We start from the raw sequence: 17,933 nt of genomic DNA on the forward strand, positions 1-17,933 counted from the left end.
GCATACGGGTTATATACTGTAAACAAATGTAAAGGTGCGTACACACTGGGCGATATTACTGAGCGAATGCTCGATTATGACATCGTAATTGTGCAATCGCTTGGTAATCGTGCACAAATCGTGCACTATAATGTCGGAAACGACCAGCGATGCGCGCTCCTGATGGTCGTTTGACATCTATCATCGCCTGAACATGCCGGTCACTCTGCCGATAATGACACATTGACCATGTTCAGGAATGAGGGAGGGTGCCTACACTTAACGACATATGGTTCAGTGTAGGCACTACAGGGTATCAGGAACGACTGTACGAGTACGATGTCGTAATTGTACCTGATCTCTAGTAGGAAAGAATACAATTGTTTTATTTTTTAAAAGGGAAATACAAAAGTATTTTCCACCTACTGATAACTTTCATTTAGTGGTTTCTAGACATCCTCCTGCAACTTTTACTAAAGGCAAAGCTTTATCGTTCTGTTCTTTCCAATAGTATTTTTATATATCATCAGGCAGAATTCATTTCCATTGTTGTCCAGGGATACGGCAAGGCTTTGCCATGTGCTTTTGTACTGGGACCCATGACATACAGAGATTAAACGTGTGTTGTGGTTGTGATAAAAACACAGGACTGTCTGACATAGATAATTCATTGCTCTCAGCAAAAATGCACTCGAGTTTGTGGCAAGCCAAATTTCACACGAGGCGGGAAGGTCTCTAGAAAGCAGAAATTCTCAATGTTATTCTTAAATTGACCTCAAAGAAAAACTGAAGAATTACCACTGAGTGGAGTTTAATACATTCAAATAACAAATACGCCGGGGTACCCACCCCCACAGATCAATACAGCTCTGGCTGTATTCCGCAGGAGATTTGGGCATTTGCAGTATACCCAGCACCCATGTAAATAGGTCTTTTTTTAAAATAATGTTTTGCTTAAATCATTACTTATAAAAATAGAGGAGTTACAAAACATTTTGGGAAATATAGTCACTAAGCCTGCACTACATTGAAAGTCATTACATCCCCACAAAGAGCTATTTACTACAATAGTGAGTGATTGGTGTAATGCAATTATTTAACATAATATTAATCCCAGCTCAATCAGCAGTCATTATATTAGCGGTCACCAAAGTAAATTATAAAATGTAATGCGATGGCATAACAATGTCCTTTTGTGGTCCAGATCATTTCTTCAATTATCCACCTGAATCAGTAACTGCAGGGACCTTAAATTTCTATTTTGTAATAAAATAACCAATATTATACTGTATAATAATAGAAAAATAGAGAGTAGTCTATTTGCAACATTTCAACAGTATGCCAAGTCTCCGTAATGCTTTTTGTTAACAATGTGTTTTTTTCTGTCTGTTCTATGATTAATTTCTTCTGGGGCTCCGAGGTACAGAAATCATTACGGCACAATGTATTATGGCACAATGTATTGACGTTAAATGCTCCAGGAGGGAGACCCGCTTTGCCGCAGGCAAGCTGTACTGCAAACATATAGAAACGCAAGGAAAATAATATCTATCATTTCGTCTCCTGCACTTTTGGAGGAAAAGCCGTAGTCTGTGTAAGGGTTTTAGAACACTGTACACATCCCCTTGGTTACTACAGTAACGCACTGTCACACCATTGTGTACAGTAGTCCCAGTTATCACGTATGTCATGGCTGACACTGTACCAGTCACTGCTAGAGCATTGCTTTGCAGAAATACTTAGTCAGTGATGGATTACACATTTGTTTTGTGGGAGGGAAATGGACTACCAATATCAGTATGAAAGACATATCTTACAAATGGATACAATAAAAGCTTATTTACTAAGCAGCGGATTTTCGGATGTATTTAACCCCGGAATGATATTAAAAGCAAAATGCGGCTGGTAAATTTAACCCCAAGTTAATTTATATTAATGGTGATAGAATTTATAACAGTGCAATCTGATGGTATTTATAGATGTTTGAATCTTGTATATTTCCTGGCTTTAAAATAAGTTCTATTTATAATGTTCCAGTAACGGTGAGCAGGAAATCAGCAAATATTAGATGTATGAAGAGGACAGCAAAGCTTTCTATAACATACAGGTGAATGCAAAGCAGCCCTGGACCTAAATCGTCAAACAAAAGATCTAGAACGCTACCTGAAAATTATACAATTTGGCGCACATATAATTCACAGGGTGGGCCGTGCGCCCAACGGGGCAATTCTATTGTTGTTCCATTATAACGCCAACAGCCGCCGGCATTTCTGCTCGCCCCATCCTGAGAAGGCGAGCAGAAATGTGCGATAAATTCTGGTTTTGGGCACTCTAACCTGGACTTTATACAGGTTTATCCGTTTTACATGGCTAAACCCAGTCTAATTACCTGCGAAGACTGCGATAATTAATGGGCGACCAAAACAATTGAATTGCAACTTTGGGCGCCCATTACTGCAACATAAAAAGAAACAAAAACAATTGAATCGCCCCAACAGGGTGTAGTAAAAAAATTTGATATTCAGATTGTCAACATGCAGTGTGTCAACATGAATGGTTTGCCGAGATGAACAGTGTCGACATTGCGCATTGTCAACAGTCGGCATGATGACACAGTGGTTTTACAGTATTTCATCCTTAAATTAACTGCCGACTAACCCAAACATGTACTGTCGACAGTTGTGACCATGTCGACATAATGGTTTCATGCCTAATTCACAAAACCTGCACCTTCCCTTGAATCATGTCCGATAGTAATATGTACCTTACCGGATTTCAGAAAGATGTATTAAAAAGGTTAAACAACATGCATTCTTAGGTGCGGTAACACAGAGGCTAATGGTGGACACTAACCCTTACCCTTACTATTGAATGAATCTCTTCAGTATTAACATTACAATGCAGGTTAATACTCAATGTCTCTCTCTTAAAGCATGTGCATAACTAAATTATTTTATTGATATAAGGTGAATAATTAATCTATAATGTTGTTCCTATAATACAGAGCCATTTAATAATGTTGGTGTAATTATTTAATCATCCTGCTGATAGCTCTGCAAAGCACTGAGCACTATTGATCTTTGCGATGAAAAAAAAATGACTAAATACACCAAGAAAATAAGTTACAAATACCCTGACAGACACGGTTGTAGGGCCATAGATTGGTCATTTGGTGGAACAGCACGAGCACATTTCACCATATCCAGACATGGGGGGCAATTCAATTACCTGTGAGTCCCCACGTCGCGCAAGTAAGTGCGGCTACATCCTAGCTCCGGGCAAGTTGATGGATACATGCACTCTACTAGTTCCTCGCTCTGGGTAATTGGTGAATAGATGCAAATGGCACTTTCTAGCTCCACACATTTGATGGATACAGGTATTGTGCTAGTTCCTGCCTACAGGCAGCTGGTGGATACAGGTACTGTGCTAATTTCCAGCAATTGGTAGCTAAGAGGCATTGTGCTAGTTCATGGCTCCAGTCAGTTAATGAATATAGGCACTGTGCTGGTTCCTGGCTCCGGACAATTGGTAGATACAGGCACTGTGCTGGTTCCAGCCTCTGGACAGTTGGTGGATACAGGCATTGTGCTGGTTCCTGGCTCTGGGCAAGTTAGTGGATACAGGCATTGTGCTGGTTCCTGGCTCTGGGCAGTTGGTGGATACAGGCATTGTGCTGGTTCCTGGCTCTGGGCAGTTGGTGAATACAGGCATTGTGCTGGTTTCTGACTCTGGGCAGTTGGTGGCTACAGGCATTGTGCTGGTTCCAGGGTCTTGGCAGTTGGTGGATACAGGCATTGTGCTGGTTCCTGGCTCTGGGCAGTTGGTGGCTACAGGCATTGTGCTAGTTCCTGGCTCTAGGGCAGTTGATGGATACGGGCACTGTGCTGGTTCCTGGGTGTTGGTGGATACAGGCACTGTACTGGTTCCTGGTATTTGGTGGATATAGACAATGTGCTAGTTCCTGGCTTTGGGCAGTTGATGAATACTGGCACTGTGCTGGTTCCTGGCTCTGGGCAGTAGCTGGATACAGGCACTGTGCTGGTTCCTGGCTCTGGACATTTGGTAGACATAGGCATTGTGCTAGTTCCTGGTTCTGAGCAGTTAGTGGATACAGGCACTGTGCCAATTCCTGGCTCTGGGCAGTTGGTGAATATAGGCAGTTTGTTAGTTCCTACCTCTAGGTAGGAAGTGGATACAGGTACTGTGTTACTTCCTGGGTCTGGGCAATTGGTGGATACAGGCACTGTGCTAGTTCCTGGGTCTGGGTAGTTGGTGGATACAGGCACTGTGCTAGTTCCTGTGTCTGGGTAGTTAGTGGATACAGGCACTGTGCTAGTTCCTGGGTCTGGGTAGTTGGTGGATACAGGCACTGTGCTAGTTCCTGGGTCTGGGTAGTTGGTGGATACAGGTGAGGCATCAATGCTTTTTTGCTGGTGTGGGGAGTAGGTATAGCAGGTGAGATTTAGGTTTTGGCTACTATTATCACTGGATTTCCCATCTATCAAATACAATTGGGAAACTAAAGTATTACTTTGGTGGGGACCCACCTCTGCTTACCTTACTAAACATGGTCAGCAGCAGCCCTAGAACATTTTAAATAAATACTAGAACAAAGACCCCCCCCCCCTACTAGAACAATATTATATAAAAGAGGTGTTTAAAAAAATAAAAAGGTGGAAAAAAAACAATTTAATGGCTTATTAATTCAAGAAATATTGTAATATTTTATACACAAGAGTCCTGGGAAAAAATGTGGGAAACAAGTGAAAAGATAAAAAAGAAAGTCTGGAATTCAATAATCTTAGATCAGCCCCCTTCTAGTAGACTATGGGGGGATGCATGACACATCATATTTTGAATTAAATGCATCCCACCACTCACCATAAGCATAACAGAGTTTACCAACGCTGTAGGCTTGACGAAAATCACAAAGGACAGCTCTTCCCAGTAAGAGCTGTCCTTTGCGATAGGAGGACTTCTGGGTTTAGGTTCGGGAGTCCTTCTGAACGCGTTGAATGACGCAGGCGCCACGGAGGGTGCTGGGAGGGTTCTGGTTGGATCCCACGCAGAGGGAAATGCGAATAGAAGCTCCAAAGATGCTCTAAAGATGGCGTTGCCCGCTGCATCCAAGCTCCAGAATGTATCGCATTCCGGAGCAGGACACATGCAGTAGGCTGCCAAATCTCCGAAAACTACATTTTCGGAGGTTTGACCGCAAAATATGCTTTGATAGATCCTGCTCTATGTCTCACTGGCAGTTGTATTGCGAGACGTTTATCATGCATGAAGAATATTAGCATTGGAATTAAAAAATTAAAAAATATATAGGCTTTGGTAGTAAAAGAACAAGACCAATGTCTCTCTGGTGAATTGTTGACAGACACCTTCATACAAGCTAAATAATGTCCTGCAAAAAATTTTTTTTAAACATTCATCTCTTAATATTTACATTACACAGATACAAAGGAGGAATTATAGGGCTAGTGAGCTCCTAATCCTACAGGGAGACTATCAAAGGACTTCAGCAGGCTCGGAGTATTAGTCTAAGACCTAAATGATTTAATACATGCTAAACAAAGAAACGTGAACGCACTTCTGACGGCAATAGTAAAATATGAATTTGTTCTAATATACATTGTATTATCCTTCCGATACCATTTCACAGCCCGGAGAAGTAACTTGGCATCATCCACACAAAAAATATGAACTTCATCTTTTGCATTTATCACCTTAATTAGCTTACCAAGTGCATCTCCATAAATTTCCACACACCATCCCTTCCACGGGAACAATAATTATCGTACAGAAGACAAACTAGCGGAAATATTCAGCTTTCATAGAGTCCCGAAGGCAGAAGGTGTTAGTGCCTAGCACTGCGCGGCTGACACGTTAGTCAAAACACAGGATGCAGACTTGCTGTTTAACATGCTTCCACGGAAAGCCGTTATTAGACAAAACACATCATGACAGAAGCGGTTAACATCGGGAATTGGGAGCGGTTAGTTACAGCGCAGGCCCATTCGGGAAGATCAGGAAGTAATCAGTTATGAGGGAGCAGTGCCTGAGGCGACAGATTGCCACAGGCCGGAGAGGTCCACTTACTGACGTTGCCACAGACGGCCAGGCAGTATTCCTCTGAATCAAAGTTGTTCCGGTTTCCGCCACAGCCTCCGTATATGAACGGTACGCATTTCCTTTCCGTGACATCATAGAACCAGCGGGAGATCATTGCTCGGCAAGGGCCAGTCTCAGCTTCCTCAGAGCACACCTCTATTTATAAGATTCGGAGGAACTACATTTAGCATGAAGACAGTATAGTTTGGACGTACTTCTATAATAGTCTATTTTCGCAACATATAGGGGGAGATTTATCAAATCTTGGGAGAGAGATAAAGTACCAACCAATCAGCTTCTGTCATTTTACAGGTTGTGCTATAAAAATGATAGTCAGAAGCTGATTGGTCGCTATGACGGTCTCCACTTTCTCTCTCTCCAAGATTTGATAAACCTCACCCTTAATACTCATAACCCAGTCTACTAGCTTGGTGGTGTATGTCCTAGTCTAAATAAGTAAATCAGGCACATTTTATAGCAACTACAGTAATAGGAAGACATTTGTGATGACAATTCCTTTTAATTCAAGTTTTTTCCATATTTTCAGAAATATAAAATTGCAAGATATAGAGCATTTTAGAGGCTACAGCTTATTTCTAAGCAAATGTAGTCAACTGTATGCAAGACCGGGATGATCAGCACTCCCATGATCATAGGACGGAGCCAACTTAATGGAACTCTGGTGCTCCATATGGCCAGTGGCTTTTAAACGCCTACACAGGCCTCTCCCCGTGCTGTCCGTACAGTGCCGGATGTATGAATTTCCAGTTGACAGTGCATGTACTGAATTCATGGCGCTATAGAGACCGCTGAGAAGATGAAGAGGAGACCCTGATGTTTTATTGCCTAGGGTTAGATTTTGTAAAAAAAAAAAAAACATAATGAGAAACATGAACAGAATAATTCTGGGAGTCCAAAAACTTCTCAGGGAATCTGAGGGCTCCCAGGTTTATCACAGGGAATTTTGTGAACTGCTTATAAACTGTTTAAGGCAAGACTCATGTCTATTATGTGCTTGCTATGTGTTTGGTGGTCATATGTATGTGTAGATATTATAGGTACAGTATACTGCACCAAATCAGTGGCACATCTTAGGTAGATGTATAGATAATGTATATACCACTACAGCCAGAACACAAGTAGGATTATATGAAAATAACTATAGCACCAATTATACATGTGTGCATACATCTGTGTAAAGGCCCCCATACATCAGAGATTGATTGCAGCAATCGTGCAATTTGCAATCGATTGTGTATAAAAATCTTTCCCTTTTTCAATCGATTGCAGAATTGCCACAATCGATTGAAAAAGAGAAAGATTTTTATACACAATCGATTGCAAATTGCACGATTGCTACAATCAATCTCTGATGTATGGGGGCCTTAAGTTCCATGAATTTGGCACAATGTTAGGGTATTTAACATTAGAGTGAGAGTAGTTATATTTCCTATGAACGGTGACCCCAAGTAATAATCCCTATTTTCAGTGCCCAAAGACCTCTGGGGGTTATATGTAAATATGGCTGGGTTTTGGGCCGATCTGAAGCATGGTCAGTTTTATCTTGGCTTTTCCACTGGTGGTGTGATCAATGATATCATCGTTATTGGAACTTTAGCAGGTATAAGTAATCACATTAAAGAATGCAGCAGCCAGATACTGAATGATTACATCGCAATAGCTGGCACAGCCTCAAAGTAACGGTAAATACAATATCTGTCAAGGTGTGAGGACTTTTACCAACGTCTACATATGCAATTATGAAACTGTTGCATGTGTGTTGTTTGACCTTGGTCTCATGCCATCAAATTGCTCTTATGATTGTAAACTAAATTTCTATTGTCAACTGCAAACATTTAGCTAAAATGTTCTAAACGCCGTAAAATAACTTTTCTTAATTATTTTCTAATTGTTTTTCTAAATATATTTTGCAAAACTTAAGAACATTTATTATCTATACATAAGCTACACAAGAATATTTACACCTCAACGTACTTGACGCTGTCACACGGAAACTACAGTGTATTGTTCTACATACAGTCGCGACTGCTATTGCGTGGGCTGAACCAACAGTCTGGAGGAGGCATTCTATCAATTTGCAAGTTCCTAATGAAACCACTGAGGCATGAGGTAGGCCATGGAGGTAGGCCATTTTCTGGGATGAATTTTAACATACTTAAAATATATGATTGGAATGTTTCTCTGAATTAGAATATTAGGGGCCCACTTATCAATAATCACGTACTCGATGCTATCTGGGCGTGATTTTAACGGCCATGATCGCATTGCAGTAAGCGATATTAGCGTACTGTAATGAGTACGTCCCTGACATGTCCTGTGCCGGGATTCCTGCTCAAACCACTCATGCGCGGTGGCCATTGCCAGGGAGGGTTCCAAAGAGACCCTCTCCCAGTTAGTTTTTACAATGTGTAGCCAATCTGATACAGCAGTACAACACCATCATTAGCTGTGGGGGCCAAACTCCGGAATGCGAAGCTTGGTAAATCAGAACATATCGCATCACTCATAGAAAACTATGAGGGTTGCTGCTGCTGTTGGAAATAGACAGCTAAAGTTATCGGAGCTATCTGCTGCAATCCCTCCATAGTACATTCAGGGAATACTTATATTTAATATCTGCAGGTATCCTCCGAAAACGTGAGTTTTCGGGGAATATAAACGCAAAAATGTAATGAAGACAGTATAATAATGCTGATTTACAGATAGCAGCCATCTGTTGAATGCATTTACAACAATGTACGTGTTATAATGATCTACTGTAACTGATCTCAATCAGATTATTATCGGGCCAAGCGGCAGTTTTACAGATAAACATGATTTGCCAATTGCCGTTAATCTGCAGTGATAACAGTGTCTGTGGCCAGTGTTACTGGTCTCATAGGAAGATGACACAGGTTGCATAATGGTTATACCGAGTTGTGTAGATACTGTAAATACAAATGTAGGATGTAGTGAATTGGGCAGTGCACGGGATGCTGGCTGTCCAAATCCCGGCTCCGGAATCACGACCCGCGGCCAGAACACAGTCGCCGGAATCCTGATACCACGTCGGCTAGGTAGCGGGCAGTGGGGGGTTATGGAGCGTACACACGGTCAGATTTGTCAGACTTGTCAGATGAACGACTGAACGACTAAACGATTTGAACGATTTGACCAAAGTTTTGAACGATTTGAACGATTGAACGATTTTTGACTGCATTAAAATGAATGGAATCGTCCAAGTCTGACTGCAAACCCATCAGATGTCAGATATCGTTATCTGACAAACGGGAACGCGCATCGTTGATCGTCCATCGTTCAGGCATGTCAGATATGAACGATTTTCCTTCAGATACGAACGACTGAACGATTTTTAAATCGTTATCGTCCATATCTGAAGAAAAAATCTGATCGTGTGTATGCACCATTAGGTATCACCGGGGGGAGGGTTAGGGTGAGGCACTAAGGGGGAGGGTTAGGGTGCAGGGAGGGTTAGAAGGGGGGCGGGTTAGTATACTTACGGGGCCCCTGTTGGGATTCTGGGCCACTGTCTGTGTTTTGACGGCCGTCATCCTGACGTCCGGTCTCCCATACCCAACCCGTCAAATCTATATCTGGGATATTAAACTGGGGCAAAAAAAAAAAACTAACAATAGTGACCACAAAAATCGATGAGTGAGTCTTAAATGGCTATAACAAAGATATCACATGACTATTTTGGCATATAATATAGACTATGTTCATCTTTTGGTACCTCAGAAAGACTCAAAACTTGAGATGCGATTTTAAATGTTTCCGTGGAACAGAGACTTTAATATACACCACACACATCTCAGTTTTCTGTGTAATATGAAGATTCGCGCACAGCTGTGCAACGGCGCTGCCAATTAACGTCACGTTCCAAGCCCACAAAAGACAATTTGCTTTATGGGAGGAAACTGCACCAGATTATTACAATGCAGTAAAAGAGCGATTTACATCTGCAATTATCTAAACTGCACGCCATGAAATCTACTTCTGCAAACAGCTCTTAGTATTCCAATAGTTTGAGCGAAAACAAGTAACGATATCTGGTTTGTCTGATCGTTCTCTGTAAATCCTTTCTGCCAGCTATGAAATAGAACCTTCTTTGCAATGACCAGAAGAGACATCCAATACACGCTGCAGCCAGGGAAGAAATGCTGTATAATCTCTCTGTGTTACTGAGACACGTGACAAGTAATCTGAAGGAAAGACTCGGAGCACCACAAACACTTGTGTATTACTTAGTAAGCTAATTTGCACTGAGGCATATTAGACAACAGGTCAGCAACCTGTGGAGCAACAGCTGAAAAGGCACAACTTGTGTAAACCTGCTTCAGAACAATGAGAATACCTGACTAGCAAGGCATGCTGAGACTTCTAGTTCTTTAAGAGCTGGTGAGCTATAGAGGGTATATTAAAGTGCTTGTTTATAGAAGTGGAGGTGTTGCCCATAGCAACCAATCAGATTCTACTTATTTATCTAGCACCTTACAGAAGATAAAAGCTAGATTCTGATTGGTTGCTATGGGCAACACCTTCACTTTTATAAACCCGCACTTTAGTAATTATACCCCTTGGTCTCCAAAATCTGCTCTAGAATAATCTCAAAGCTTCAATGGAGAATATGATGGCTTAGTACATCCCTCCCCCCCTTTGTTTGAAGCTTCACTACTGAAAGTGCAGTATAGTGTAGTAGTGGTATAACTGTATAGTATAGTGCAGTAGTGGCATAACTGTATAGTATAGTGCAGTAGTGGCGTATATAGTGCAGTAGTGGCATAACTGTATAGTGTAGTATAGTGCAGTGGTGGCATAACTGTATAGTTAGTGCAGTAGTGGTGTAACTGTATATTATAGTGCAGTAGGGGCATAACTGTATAGTGCAGTAGTGGAGTAAGTGTTTAGTATAGTGCAGTACTGGCGTAACTGTATAGTATAGTGCAGTAGTGGCGTAACTATATAGTATAGTGCAGTAGTGGCATAACTGTATAGTGCAGTAATGGAGTAAGTGTTTAGTATAGTGCAGTAGTGGCGTAAATGTATAGTATAGTGCAGTAGTGGCATAAATGTTTAGTATAGTGCAGTAGTGGCTTAACTGTATAGTATAGTGCAGTAGTGGCATAATTGTATGGTATAGTGCAGTAGTGGCATATGTGTATAGTATAGTGCAGTAGTGGCGTAAGTGTATAGTATAGTGCAGTAGTGGAGTAACTGTACGGTATAGTGCAGTAGTGGCTTAAGTGTATAGTATAGTGCAGTAACAGTATGGTATAGTGCAGTAGTGGAGTAACTGTATGGTATAGTGCAGTAGTGGCATATGTGTATAGTATAGTGCAGTAGTGGCGTAAGTGTATAGTATAGTGCAGTAGTGGAGTAACTGTATGGTATAGTGCAGTAGTGGCATATGTGTATAGTATAGTGCAGTAGTGGCGTAAGTGTATAGTATAGTGCAGTAGTGGAGTAACTGTATGATATAGTGCAGTAGTGGCGGCAGTGTAAAAATACACTCAGGAAACCTAAGTGTAATCAACGGAGCACACCATCTTGTGCCACATTACTGAATGTGTGTTGTACTGAGAGCGAGGGTAAGATAGAACACATCTGTACATAAATTGAAACAAAGTTCTGCAACCTAATCGCCATAATTCTACCAGACAAACATCCATCAACCAGGGAAATTGTCATACATGTTTTCACCACCTTATATGATAAGATTAATATAATATGATAAGATTAATATAAAGCACGTTTAGCAAAAAAAACAAAACAAACACAGTACTAAGGTGCAGCTATGGCCTCCGTTATACAGCGACAGGTGCACTGATGCAGGACACCTTATTTTGGAATAAGGAATTCCTGTATTAATAGATAAACGTGCTTACCACGTGACACAGCAATCCTGAAATAATGTCATATTTATTGGCTATAAAAAAGTCTTCACACTCCTAAGCTAAACAATTTATTTTTACCATTATAAATGTTACTATAAGAGTAATTAACACAAACAAAAACCTGTAAAATATCAGAATATGTCCATTTTGGCACCATTAGATAAGAAAATAAAAACATGTTAAAAGGTAAATAGAATGGTTACTAGAATTTTTCATGAAAAAGAATTGCATCCAGTTCTAGAGTTCTAGTACCATTGGATTGGTATTGAGTAACTTGTACAACTCGGCGCAATATACAGCCAATTGCAGACATGGGCAGTGATAATGCAGCATGCTGGTCCAAGCTTGCTACGCAGATCTTTATCACTTGAATAATTATTAGAGATCTTGGAACAAGTTTACACTGCTTATATATATATATATATATATATATATATATATTAAATTTAATTATTATAGCCCTTTTAATGCTAGACCTGTGTACCAAACCCGGTCATGGCCTGCTCACAGTCAAGCTACTAACAATATCCATGTATGAGTACAGGTGGCTTAAATTATTACCTTTGTCAGTTTGATTTCCCCACCTGTGCTGAAGCAGGGATATCCCTAATGCCTGGACTGCGAGTGGGCTGTGAGAAACGGGTTTGGGAAACACTTGTCTAGCATGAAATGCTTGAAGACAAACAAAAATGTAAATAAATGGATAACCTATGAATCAAAGACACAGAATTACGGCAGTCTACATTTTGATTTAGCAAGCTATTAAGATGTCATATAATATAGATTGCATATAATATAGATGTGGTCTATGACACTATTTGTAAAGCAGTGTATTGTAATCTAATATTACTAGTACTTCGCAGGACATAGATTACGTTGCAGGTAAAGGTCACATGGCGCTTACTCACAGCGGAGGCGGACAATTTTTGGTCTGAACAAATGATTAGAACCGATCCATACGCGAGGGAAGTGAGGACACAGTGCCTTAGCGTTGTCACTGGTTCCTAGGCTACATTTATCATGAATATTGGTTCTACTATAAAAAAGGCTGCTACAAATTGCATGTAGGGAGCAGGCACACATAACTGGATATGCCCACCTAAGCATGCGATCATCCTATTAGGATCACTGAGTGGTTACCGAAGGGACAAGTGTCTACATTTAGATCTCCACTACACTACAGAATTAGATGGAGGAGGAGGCCCCAGAGGGGGGTTGGGTATGAAACTCCCTTAGTGGTGCCTAACCCTAACCTCCTCTCCGTTGGTGCCTAACCCTAATCCTCCCCCTTCCCACACCCTAAACCTCACCCAGGGGAGGGGTGCCTAACCCTACCCTACACCCCCCCCCCCCCGTGATGCCTAACCCTAATCCTTCTTCCCCACAGCCTAACCCTAATTCCCCCCCCCCTGGGGTCCCTAAACTTAACCCTACCCTTTCCCAGGCTAACACACATACTTATCCCGGATCCTTCATTCGGGATTCTGGCGGTCGGGATCCCCTTATGGATTGCGGCATCTGCATTTTGCCGGGCGGCTGGATTCCGGCATCGGTATATCGACGGCCGGCATCCTGTTCACCGGCATATTCACTACATGCCCAGAGGGGATGATGAAGTGCTAAAGTCTTAATTCCAAAACCAGGAAACGGTTGCTTGCAAAGCTGCCAATGGTGGTAGGGTTTGGAATAAAATAACACAATAAAAATTCTTTTTTTTATATATTCTTCTTCAAAAATATATTTAATCATGTGACAGTTGCCTTTTAGCCTGTATGTATGTGAGAATTTTTTTTAACATTACATCTGGGTGTTTAATTTATATTTTTTTGCTATCTTAAGCATTCGGGCATCAGCAAATCAAGCTTTCTAAAGAGCGGAGAAGAGCACAGACGGAGAAGTTTGTCCATAGCAACCAATCAACTTGGACCATTCATTTTATAGAAAGTACTTGATAAATGCTACCTCAAAGCTGATTGGTTGCTAAAGGAGGCTTGAAACTCATCTGCTTTATTTAGTTACTGTAATAATAATGTTTCGATTGAGAAATGTGCAGTGTTATTACCTCTTACAACCTCTTCAACAGACTCGGTGGTTGTGGTGGTGGTGGTGGCAATGCTTGTGGTCCTCTCAGTAGCTTCCTCAAAGTTCTCCTCAGGTTCCTCCTCCATATCTTCACCATCATCTTCATCATCGTCAACCTCTTCCTCCTCTACTTCTACCACTTCTTCCTCCTCCTCTTGTCGGCCTTGCAGAACCTTATCGTCACTGCAAAATAATTCACATCTCTCAATTTAGGATTAACAGAGCAAAGGGTGCTACCAAAGAAAACAAGTGAGATATATGAACTTTGTTTAATATAGTATGTACAGTATTACAACATCATTTCCCCAAAAGATTTACGGAAGAGTCACATCCAACCAGCCGTGTCGGGGGCCCTGCTACAGAATATCCACTATCAGACTCTTGCTGGTAATTCAATTCAGCATGATGGCCATGAAGTGCCTCCGCAAGAACCGGGTAAAGACCACTCTTGGGCCACAAATACTGCAAATCTGACCTCCCACTCCATAGAGGTGTGCAGGAAACTTATCGATGTTTGACTACGGTATTAAGCGATAATTTGCAGAGCTGAACATAGTAGCAGCACATTGCACGGAAATCAATCCTCCACACTCTGAGTCTGTTGCTGTGGTTACACAGACAAGCAGGGGTTGCACCTTATATAAACGAAATATCAGAACAAGGTCAGTCTGTAAAGGAACAGTTTTATTTGTCTGCTTACTTTATCCCTTCTCGATACTTAACACCTTTTAAAAGGGGCAACAAAAATATTATGTTTTTCAACTATAGGGTTTGTTATGTAACATCCCACACAGATAAACTTAAGGTGCCCATACACGGTGTGATGCACCGTGTAGGGCGACTGCCGATCCGTCAGCAGATAAATCGCACTGTCACCGCCGGCAATCGTGCGGTCCCCGCTGACCGCACGATATGCTGGCTCCCCCCTCCTCCATCCAAATTGGATCGTACATCGCATCCCAGATCAGAGGAACCTGCGGGAAGATCTGGGGATGCGATATACGATCCCGCGAGAGCGCACAGAACGATATCAGGTAAGATATCGTGCCCATACATGTATATCGTGTCGTGTATGGCCACCTTTACTCATTTGCATTAGTGTATTTCTTATCCCAACTTCCCAGACAGTCCTGATTTTTATGGGGCAGTGCTGATATTTTGGGAAATGTATGCAGATGTTCATCAGATCATTTCCATACAACTCACTTTGATCTACTTGTGTGATTAGAAAGGTATCACAAAAAATATCTATCTATCTAGCTTCAAATCCAGTAATGAAACAGATTAGCTCTGCAGGGGGCCACAAAAATATTAATAACTGTTGAATGGTCCTTTCAACTAAACTATTAGTCCCAGCATGCCTTGCTAGTCTAACAGCAGCTGGAAGGATAGACTATTAATGCCTGGTGTAGGCTGCAAATGACTGAGGCCAAACACGGTCTCCGCATGCTCTGGCAGACTGCTGAAAGCCGTCTTCTTCTATGCAGCTATTTCAGGACACGGATAATGAAAATATAATTTCTGTGGGTTGTTGAATGAAATCGTGTAATCAATTATTTTTGAGAGCATTTTCCCGTTGGTCGGGATTCATACCTCTGCTGTAACTAATTGCAACGCTTGCAGCCAGCAGGGTTCTGAAATAATAACCCAAGTAGCCTCCAGGGTCACTTTTAAACTCTTTTGATGTCTTAAATTCCTTTCGGTTTACCTGACAAAGTTACAAAAAATATATATATATATATTTAAATGCTTAATCCCATCATTTAAAAGCAGATTCTCCTTCAGCTTCTGAAAGCGCCAGCCATTTACTTCAGCATTGCGAATCATTTTAGACTTTACAAAGCTGTAAGCGGGCCAGGTATTTTACTAGCTTTGTATATAGATTGAGTCAACTTCGACATAAAGAAACTCAGACATTTAAAAAAAACACGGAATCTGTATGCAATACCGACAGACGGGATCCAGGCAGTCAGAATCCCGACGCCTGGATCCCGACGGGGTTAACATACCGAAACTTGGTGGTGGGTACGCTAACCCTTCCCCTCTCCTTACCCTAACCCTCCCTCCCTGGTGCCTGAATCTAACCTCCCCCCTACTGCTTAAACCTAACATCTCCCTCCCCGCTTCCTAAACTGAACCCTTCCCCCCTAGTGCCTAACCCTCCGCCTAGTGCCTAAACCTAACCTCTCCTTCCCCGCTTCCTAAACTGAACCCTTCCCCCCTAGTGCCTAACCCTCCGCCTAGTGCCTAAACCTAACCTCTCCTTCCCCGCTTCCTAAACTGAACCCTTCCCCCCTAGTGCCTAACCCTCTGCCTAGTGCCTAAACCTAACCTCTCCTTCCCCGCTTCCTAAACTGAACCCTTCCCCCCTAGTGCCTAACCCTCCGCCTAGTGCCTAAACCTAACCTCTCCCTCCCCGCTTCCTAAACTGAACCCTTCCCCCCTAGTGCCTAACCCTCCGCCTAGTGCCTAAACCTAACCCCCCCCCCCCCGGCTACTTACCTTTGGCATCCCAGCGGTCGGAATGCTGGCGCCGGGATACTGACCGGCATCGGTATTCTGGCGCCCCAGGAAGGTAAGAGTCGGCATCCAGACCGCCAGGATGCTGAACGCATACCTGCTATACACTTAGTAGGTGTTTATTGTAGCAAAGATAGTACACATGGCTCACCAATGAGCGCTAACAAGACGGTTATAATCCTTTTCATTTAAAATGAATAATAGTTAACTGTGGCATGTGCACCACATAATGTCAACTAATGTCCACTTCATCTGCACAGTGGCCTTACACATCTTTGCTGTAGTCGACGTACCGGGTCCCGTGAGACTCTGCTAGGGATGGGCCTTTTTTTTTTTTTACTGAAAATGCGTCTAGGTTGCACCAGCAAACTGTCCTGATTAATCTGATATGTGACACTTGTATATCTGTGAGCGACTGAGTCTCTGAATCTGTATATGAAGTGCTACATTCAATGTAGCAGCCGCAGCTTTTCTCATTCCAAGTTCCGTTGTGCTTCATATACAGACTCAGGTGCACACAGATATTTAAGTGTTCCATATCAAATTACTCAGCACAGTCTGCTGGTGCGTCCTATGCCTCAACCTAGCAGAATCTCAATGGACCTGGCGGCTCACTTACGCCAGGTAAGTCGAGCTGCATGGCGTATTGAGGCGAGATGTACGAGGACACATCTGTATGCACAGGCTCGACTGCCTGAAAATTGCTGGAGGTCTAAGATAGTATTATGTATTTCATCAATTAGTTTTTAGCTCACTGGACAACACCCAACAACATGGCTACATCCACTGTGAGGAGACAATGGTCCTCGTTCTGAGTCACATATTATGTTGATGTCGGACACCGTTCAGAGATTTCATTTTTCTTTTTTTACCGCACGTGCATCCCGACTGTGTTCGCACAGAGTCACAGTTTCGATTTCATAAGGACGCACGCAGAAGTGCATTGAAAATGATTTGGCCGTTCCTGCGTGGTGGCTATTCAGAGACACGGAGATGGACCGTCTTATGGGAGTGTCGCAGGCGTGTCGCTGAAGTGGTTGTGTGCACAGATCAGAGGCCATACTCTGAAGGACAATCTGCCACCTAACATCGGTCTAGTGCAAGTTTCGTTGTGCGACCGATGGTGGCGCACCAAGCTGTATTTGAGATTCCTAAACCCGGGGGAGGTGTGCGATACACTCCCTAGACATATATATTATTTTACATAAAATATTTAAATTAATTTCTAAAAATGTGTTTTCAACATAAATAATTTGGTTAAAAATAAAAAAGAATTTGCGGGTCAAGTGTTTAAAAAAATCCAGGAAAACATGGCCTGTT

At 42.1% G+C, this 17,933-nt stretch overlaps 1 protein-coding gene across 4 annotated transcripts in view; it reads right to left on the reverse strand.

Annotated features, from left to right (window-relative positions):
* APP (amyloid beta precursor protein) overlaps positions 1–17,933 on the reverse strand; it is a 279,838-nt gene that overhangs the window by 43,071 nt on the left and 218,834 nt on the right. For 2 of the 4 annotated variants that reach the window (XM_088481634.1, XM_088481633.1), the window contains exons 6-7: positions 14,074–14,276; positions 6,085–6,252 (exon numbers count right to left, since the gene is read on the reverse strand). In XM_088481634.1, the coding sequence (XP_088337760.1) occupies positions 6,085–6,252; positions 14,074–14,276 (371 nt within the window). The remainder of the gene's footprint in view (positions 1–6,084; positions 6,253–14,073; positions 14,277–17,933) is intronic. The other 2 variants (XM_088481637.1, XM_088481636.1) reach the window with 1 other exon arrangement.

This window comes from Taudactylus pleione, unplaced genomic scaffold, assembly GCF_031769625.1.
Source record: "Taudactylus pleione unplaced genomic scaffold, aTauple2 ptg000276l, whole genome shotgun sequence".
NCBI classification, from domain to species: domain Eukaryota; kingdom Metazoa; phylum Chordata; class Amphibia; order Anura; family Myobatrachidae; genus Taudactylus; species Taudactylus pleione.